Source organism: Anguilla rostrata, chromosome 12, assembly GCF_018555375.3.
Source record: "Anguilla rostrata isolate EN2019 chromosome 12, ASM1855537v3, whole genome shotgun sequence".
NCBI classification, from domain to species: Eukaryota; Metazoa; Chordata; class Actinopteri; order Anguilliformes; family Anguillidae; genus Anguilla; species Anguilla rostrata.
In genome coordinates this window covers 15,372,602-15,380,654 of record NC_057944.1, presented here as the reverse complement: position 1 = coordinate 15,380,654, position 8,053 = coordinate 15,372,602, and the positions used below count along the sequence as shown (strand labels likewise).

Genomic DNA, 8,053 nt, shown 5'->3' with positions numbered 1-8,053 from the left:
AACACAATTTAAGAAAGTCACCAAAGTCCATATACATAAGTGGAGAACACACTGCTCGAGAGTCCAAAGATAGCGAGTCACTGAAAATGAGATCAGAAAGCTCCTGAGTACCGCCGATTTGATTGTTAGTTATTAACTTCAACTCCAGGAGTACAATTATACAATGAAAGTAGTCTTTCTGGAAAATGGTGATACCTTCATTATGTAAATCCAATCAATGAAAAACCTAAATTCATAAGATTCATGAATTTTCATCATTTTCAAGGAACATTCAGAATTCGGAATGGCCTCCATACCCAATGCATTTGTTTCTCAGAGGTTCGGATGTATTTCAGGTAACCTCAGGTGACTCAGAAGCTATTCAACTACACTAACAGCATCTATCACACTATATCTACATTTACTTTAGACAGGTATGAATCCATCCAGGTAAAGTCAGGCTGCAGACCATTGTACGGTATTGATTGTTTTATATTATGTTTTTTTAAGTACATTGTATATTTCTGGAATAATAACTCACACAAAGTCAAATTGGGATCTAAATACAATATCAACTCAAATTGAACAGCTTGACACAGCTGTTCCGGTGAATATGATACTGAATCTTTCTCAGTGTCTCTGAGTGTCTCGCTGACGCCCACTGTCCCAGTGTTTCTAGGCTCTGGGTCTGTCCATTGCCCAGCCAATGGTTGTGCTCTGTCTTGCATGTACCATGAGTATGTGTGCTCACATTTGCTGATGAGGGGTTCAATGACCCTCCGCCCAATATTAACTCAACAGGGACATGACCGCTCTTCCAGAAAGTTCTCCCCACTCTGGAAGTGTCCATCTTGGTCACACCGCTGATAATTCCTTTGTCTCTTTCCTTACTGGGCCGGCAAACTTGAGACCATAGCCAGAGGTAAGACTTGTGCTGTATTCTACTTCTTTATTTCAGTTTCAGTGGGAGGAAGGAAGTTGCCTCCAATACCCTTTACAGCCTGTCAGGGAACCCAGGATTTCCTTACTTAAACCCGTATGCCTCTAGTCTCCTGTTTTCATGCTTACCTTGAAGTCAGATGCTATGGAAAATTAATTCAATCAATACAGAGATTTGTGATACACCATTTTATACTTGCTAATGAAAGGTTGGTATAAGCATCTACCGATACGTTAATCAGAGCTGTTGATACAGTGGTGAGTCGTAGTGATGTTGCGGTATGACCTTGGAGAATAACACAAGAATTGGGACCGGGGGTTGCTGGATGACCCATCTTGTTGAGACACCATTCAAATGTATGGATGGATCCCCGGTCTGGTATCAAATCCGGACCATGTCAGCGCTGGCTGTGGCTGGCAGCTTTGCAGGGCATTGCCCACGGATCGGAGGGTTCAGCTCAGCTGATAGCATGTCATCACATACTAGTGACCCCTGTTGGGCAACTGGGTGCACGCAAATTCAACTGCGCATTAAGTATCTTTCTCCAAAGTGTTTGGGAGATGCACAACTTGTGAACTGTGGTGTAATAAGAAGCGGTGGCTGAGATCAAATGCTTTGGAGGAGGACTTGTGGTTGTCTAAGCTCTCCCGGGTTGACAATGAAGCATGAGTATTGTAGCTTGAGCAAGACTGGGCATTCCAAATGGTGAAGGGAAAGGGGAAATAGCTTTATTAAGGAATTCAAAGTTGATTGAATGAATTTTGGAAATGTGAAATTTGATTTGATTCCTCTTATTGGTTTGTTACACTGGCTAAGAATGAAAGTTCTTGTTCTGTAGGAGTGGACTGGAACTGTCAGATGAAAAAACAAACATAAATGCCAAAATATACGGGGCAATCAAGCAAATATTGATACAACACATCTCTAGGTACAAACTAACAATTGGCAGCTTTTTTGACATTAGTTGTCTGAGAGTTAGTCAGGTGGTATAACATAATCATATGGTCTGTAGTGATGCTCTGACCTTGCACTTTCTTTCAGAGCACTACGTGTTCTGTACTATGTAATAACGTGCTTATTCATGCTCTCTGGACACAAGAATGGAAGTTCAATGGGTGATAGATATGGTTGAGCATTCCAAATTGGAAAGAAAAACTGGAAAGGCATTAAATTTTTCTAAGAATTGAAACCAGCAGCTCAATTTTCTATTTTTCTTCGCGTGAAAATAACGTGGTATACATTTTTCAGAGAGTTTCAGGTTTAGAACGCTGCTCAAGGCTGCAGCACAATCTCACACACTTTTCTGGAGACCTGACAGTATGCCAGCACCATCACTCACCGAGACGTAGTTGAATGGAAGAGTGAGTGTGTTCCCCTCTTATTCTCGCCAATAGGCCATCTCTTCTTGTGGATACTTGGGGTGGATATTCTGCTGGGTCAGGTGGTACCTCAGTCTGGGCATGGCGGTTCTGGGGCTGCAGATCCTGGGCCTACTCCTGGGCCTGTTGGGCTGGGTTCTGGAGTCTAGCTGCACTAGCTCACATGCCTGGAAGGAAAAGAGTCATGCGGACTCGGTCACCAGCAGCAGTCGGCAGTTCCAGGGTTTGTGGATGGAATGTGCAGCCACCTCCTCAGGATCTGTCCAGTGTAACACATACAAGACTGTCCTGGGCCTGCCCGGTGAGTCCTAAACACACACACACACTCACACATACACTCACGCACCCCCCCCCCCCCTCCCCCCCCCCGCAACACACACGTACGCAGTCACACACACAACAACTTTATTTTCTTATCTCTTCAGGAATTTTCTTTGATCGTGGCGTAGTGTTCTTGGAAAAACTTTGTGGTGCCTATTTCACTCTGAAGGTATGGTTCAGTATGATTGAGGTTCAGATTCAACAGGGCTAGCTTTGTTCAGCTGAACCTAATTATCAATGAAATTTGGTTATTTAGTTGATTGAGTAAAAAACGGGACACTTACTTTTTCATATGGGTGATATGGGTGTTTGATAACCTTTTCCATGAAATAAATAAAATTTTAATTTACATTTATGTCCATTCAGTGTGACAAATATGCAATAAGAGTGGAAATCAGGATGGGGGCAAATACTTTTTCACGGCACTGTACACAGAGAATATTCCTCTGACTCACACAGGAAAGGCCGGTTTCAGGTTAGCTAAGTAAATTCTGGTCATAAAGTTATTATCTCTGTCTCTGCATCATAAAACCAGTTTTGCCAAACATTAACTGTTCTGTTTTGTGTCACCTGTACTAATGACCTATTCTGAGTTTCATATTCAGGCAATCAGAATTATTTTTCCCATTTCCGTTTTTGGTTCTACTAAGCAATACTCTACTCATACACTATTCCTCACTGCTGTACACTACTGTTCTGCACTTAATACTGTCCTCTATGAAATTCCATTTTGCTATCTACATCTCACGTTATTCCACACCATGACTTCTCACTTCTCTACACAACTCTACTCCGCTACCATCGTACATTATTCCAAAATGCTCTACCCAGTGCTTGACTGTTGATGTCTGTGCAGTATTTCCTAGTGGTCTATTCCATACTACTCTCTATCCTTTGCACTTTCCCAATGTGTTATTTTGTTATAACCTGATGTCCCCCAAACATCACTGCCCTCCAAAACAATCCCCACACAGTAGAATATCCAGTGTTAAGTCAACTCTAGCAGAGCACATATGAGTCCATTAGGCCTCATATGTATTCTGTAAGTTGATTTAACACTAAACATTTTACTGAGCATTTAATAAAGCAGGTGCAAAAATAAAACAAATGTTTAGTAGATGTTGGTATTGTTGCAATTGAAAGGATGTTATCTGTTAGCTTCAAGTCTCACATGACTGAGCCTAGCTGAAAAGGCAAACATAAAAAATGATGTCATCACTTTCAGCATGAAATATCTATGACCAGGTCCGTATTGATCACCATTAACCTGAAACCCCAGAGACCACTCCTTCTATCATCATCATCGCACGTAGGGAAGGGCTTGGCTCTTGATTACTTTATAGCCCCTAAGCAGAGAGTAAAGTCCCCAGCACCTGGAAGAGCGGGGACATTCAGTAACACAGCGGCGGCAGGAAGGACGGAGGACATTCAGTGACACAGCAGCGGCAAGAAGACACGCAGAAGCCCAGCTTCCTTCCCACCTGTTGGCAGCGACCTTTCTCGGCCTGTGCGCATTTGTGCCTTTTCTCAGTTTTTGGAGTGTTTGACCTTCGGCTCGGGAGCGTTTTTTGTGGCGACGATGTCTACCGCAACGGAAGTGACCGGGTTCTTTTTGTGTGTGGGGAGCTGGTTAATCACTGGCGCCTCTCTTGCCAACGACTACTGGAAGGTGTCCACGTTCTCCGGCAGCGTCATCGTCTCCACCCGGCAGTATGAGAATCTGTGGCACTCCTGCGCTGAGGACAGTTCTGGCATAACCAACTGTAGGGACTTTGAGTCTATGCTTGCCCTGCCAGGTAGGTACAGCGTCGGCCGAACAAGTCATGAGACCATACCTGTGGTCTGTTTCTTGGACCCACTGGAGAGTACCGCTCACAGGTATTTGGCACAGCCCTCCAGACCGAAATTCAAACTACGACACTTAGAGAAGACATGTCAATAAAAAAATAGGACCACTGGAGAGCTTTCAGAAAAACCGGGGCTGGTGACTGCTGACTCCCTTTATAAGTCTCATTGATATTTTATCCCTGGTTACAGGGGAATCTTAAAAAACAGGAAGGAATGATAACATACAACCGGTGAGATACTTTATTGCAACATTGGCTATGGCATGGCTGCCATTTTGAGTAAGAGTCACTCTTATAAGGAAGTGAAGAGTCAACCACACCCTGTCTCTCACCAGTTAACCCATTTACCTGGAGATCATGCTCTGAGCCAACTTGTCCTTTTTTTCCTCTGTAGACTGGACCTTTGTCTGTAATTGCTCTACTTTATGAAAGATGTGCAGTATAGTATAGAATTGTACAGCATAGTATAATGGCCATTCCTCTCAAGGCCAAAGAATGAAGGGTTCAAGTCACATTGATGCATTTCTGTTTATGCATTTTCCTAACTCCATGGACTAGATTCATGTTAGCCACAGTAAGGCAGATTTAGCAATCATCAAAATCAAAATCAAACTGTGTTTGTTCCTTTTTAAAACATTTTTTATCTTGCACATATATGAAAGTCAAAGTTAAAGCAAATGTCCCAAGTTCCTGTAAACCTGAATCCCTGTAACTCTATGGCCTATGTTCAATCAACATTTGCCCTTAACATTGCCTGAACACAAGCAGTACACTTTGGAGTTACTTGTAGGGCGTGTTGGTTTTAGTAAGTGCTGAACTTGCCACAATGTGCTTATGAAGAAAAAATGTCTGGCTTTTAATTTTTAGTACCTCTGCACATTTGCTTCGGTGTGCCCTTTTTGTCCCTGTAACTCTGTGCATCTGTAACTGAGTGCGTTTGTTTCCCTGTGTGTTCAGGTTACGTACAGGCTTGCCGTGCTCTGATGATTGTTGCCCTGCTGCTGGGTCTGGCTGGGATCGTCGTGTCATTGCTGGGACTGAAATGCACTAAGATCGGTAGCGCTTCCAAGGAAACCAAGGGCAAGATCGCCCTGACTGGCGGCGGGCTGTTCCTGCTGTCAGGTGTGTTCCATTATCCACTGATAGCTTTGAAATCAATGGCTGGATAAATTATGACATCAAAGAGGGGGAGTGAAGTAGAAGTAGTTCTGGTTTAAGCTACTCTACAATTTCAGCATGAAATTTTCCATTTTGTATATCTTCTTCTATCCCTCTCTCCCTCACTCTGTCTCTCTCCTTTTCTTTCATTTCTCTCTGCTACAGGTATCAGTTGCTTGATAGCTGCATCCTGGTATGCTGCTCGAGTTGTGCAAGAATTCTACGATCCCTTCTTTGGAGGTGTCAAGTAAGTTAAAAGGACAGCGAGCTGACAATCCATACTTCTCTTGTGATTTAGGCAGGCAAATATGTACTGTAATGCAGTCTAGGAACTGGACTTTTGTGTGATTATCACCCAATGCCTGATTATGTTCCTGGTTCTGGTGACCAGTGACAGATATTTTCCCATCTCTGTGTAGGTTTGAACTTGGGGCTGGCCTGTACATGGGCTGGGGTGGAGCCAGCTTGGCCATTTTGGGAGGGGCTTTCCTGTGCTGTTCCTGTAAGCAGGCTGTTGGGGCTCCACCTAAAGGGTAAGCCATTCAAAGTTCTCTAAGCCTCGCCCCTTTCCCCTACTATACCATCGGACCAACTTCCCCAACCCTCCCCCTCCCCCCAAAAAAGAAATGGTGTAATTTTTTTCTCACAAAATATGATAACAGCAATCAATAAAAGTGTTAATAAAAAGTAAAGTAAGAAGAAAAGTCTGTGTGTGACGTGCTGTCCTCTCTCTGCTTAGCGGAAGTTATGGTTACAACTACTCTACAGCTGGCCAAGATCAGAAGATCTTCAGACAAGCACCGGCAACAGATTCTGGAACTTCAAAAGCATATGTTTAAACTCATTTTATAAATCATTAGATTTAGAAACATTTCCATGTCTGTATATTAATTGGTATTTTTACAGTTGTTACTAGCCTATTTGACTGGTTTACTAAGCAATTTTTGTTTTATATTTCTGTTTTTATTTTGTTTGTAAATTGTTATGTAATTATGAGCTAGGTAGAATGAGCTCTAATTTAAATGTTGATTAAAGATTGAATAAATGCATATTTGGTTAATTGATTTATCAGCTAATAAATCATAATTTGCTATCAAATTGTGTAGCTTCTTTATTTGGCAGATGGTATATAATGGAGAGCCAGTAATTAACACAAAGTGTAATACAGTAAATGTGGTTTCAAAAAATATTTTTACTAGTTCACAGAGAATAATTATTGCAAGACAAAGATGGTAAGTTTCACAAAGAGGATGTGGAAAATTACAAAATAAACTGTGAGGGTGGCAGTATCACATATAATGGTTAGGAAACTGTACATCTAACTCAGAGTTTGCAGGTTCAACTCTTAGTTTGACCCACTAAGAGTAATTTGCCAGTTATATATTTGAGCAAGGTACTGAAACTGCATCAGTAAACAAACATTGACATAAATCAATAGTATGAAAATTGTACAAATTGCAAGCCACGTGTCAGGTAAAAATGCCTAAAACTGTAAGTTTACTATAAAACAGTATCAACTAAACTTCATAAACTATAAATTCTGATTACAACAATTAAAAGTTTAAAGCTTCATTTAAAAGAATGAACATGCACACACACACACGCATACACACATAAATGTAATTCTTAGGTAGGTAGAAATATAGACCGCACATAATACAAAACAAAATATGATACATTAATGTTCGACCATTACTCTGGTTTCAAAAATTCCAAAAATATGCAAGAAGGCTAACTGGAGACTCTAAATTGCCCAAAAGCATGAGTGTGTAAGTGAATGGTGAGTGAATGGTGTGTGCGCCCTGCAATAGATTGGCGGCCTGTCCTGGGTGTATTCCTGCCTCCTGGGATAGGCTCCAGCAGCCCCTGTGACCCTGCCCAGGATAAGCAGGTATAGATAACGGATGGATGGATGGATGGATGTTCAACAATTTATCAAATCAAAGGGAATGACAAAGACATTGCATTGTAGCCTACTGTCCTCTGCTGGAAATAAAGCAGCAGCACATGAGTACCAGTAGTGGTTATCAGTCGTTACTTTGCTGTTCCCTTGAGTTCCCAATGCATTATATTTCAGGTCTTCCACTAAACACAATCAACAACTGTAAGAACAGGTGACAGCAAGTCAGCAAATTGTTAATTAAGAGTAACATAGCTTGCATTCAAAGAGTACTGAGTACTCACTGCGCTAAAAATAGTCTCTGGTCAATCTGAAAACACGTTTTATAAGAAAACATGTAGGAAATCAAGCAGTAACAAAATAGCATATCAAGTAGCGTATATAAATGCATAATAACTTGAGGGGAAATAAATAAAAAGATAAATAAATAAATAAATAAATAAATAGATATTTTGTAAACAACATCCAGCTTAGCTCATTCAAACGCCCAAACCGCAAAAAAAAAAAAAAAATGACCACAATGGAACGT

General features: G+C 41.4%; 1 protein-coding gene across 2 annotated transcripts; it reads left to right on the top strand.

Moving 5' to 3' along the window:
- The first annotated feature begins 747 nt into the window (after nucleotides 1-747).
- On the top strand, nucleotides 748-6,722 carry cldn15lb (claudin 15-like b). Of its 2 annotated transcripts, XM_064301457.1 has the most exons (6): nucleotides 748-901; nucleotides 2,314-2,599; nucleotides 5,424-5,588; nucleotides 5,790-5,871; nucleotides 6,044-6,157; nucleotides 6,364-6,722. In XM_064301457.1, exons 2-6 carry the CDS (start codon nucleotides 2,380-2,382, stop codon nucleotides 6,461-6,463), a joined length of 681 nt encoding a protein of 226 aa, XP_064157527.1. In that variant the 5' UTR covers nucleotides 748-901; nucleotides 2,314-2,379; the 3' UTR covers nucleotides 6,464-6,722. The 2 variants fall into 2 exon arrangements, with proteins under 2 accessions (XP_064157527.1, XP_064157528.1); XM_064301458.1 differs by lacking the exons at nucleotides 748-901; nucleotides 2,314-2,599 and adding an exon at nucleotides 2,699-4,415.
- Nucleotides 6,723-8,053: the final 1,331 nt, after the last annotated feature.

Coding starts and splice junctions, on each gene's coding strand:
- cldn15lb (XM_064301457.1), top strand. CDS start 2,380: ATGGCGGTTCTGGGGCTGCAGATCCTGGGCCTACTCCTGGGCCTGTTG. Junction 5,872..6,043: donor CCCTTCTTTGGAGGTGTCAA/GTAAGTTAAAAG, acceptor ATCTCTGTGTAG/GTTTGAACTTGGGGCTGGCC. Junction 6,158..6,363: donor GTTGGGGCTCCACCTAAAGG/GTAAGCCATTCA, acceptor CTCTCTGCTTAG/CGGAAGTTATGGTTACAACT.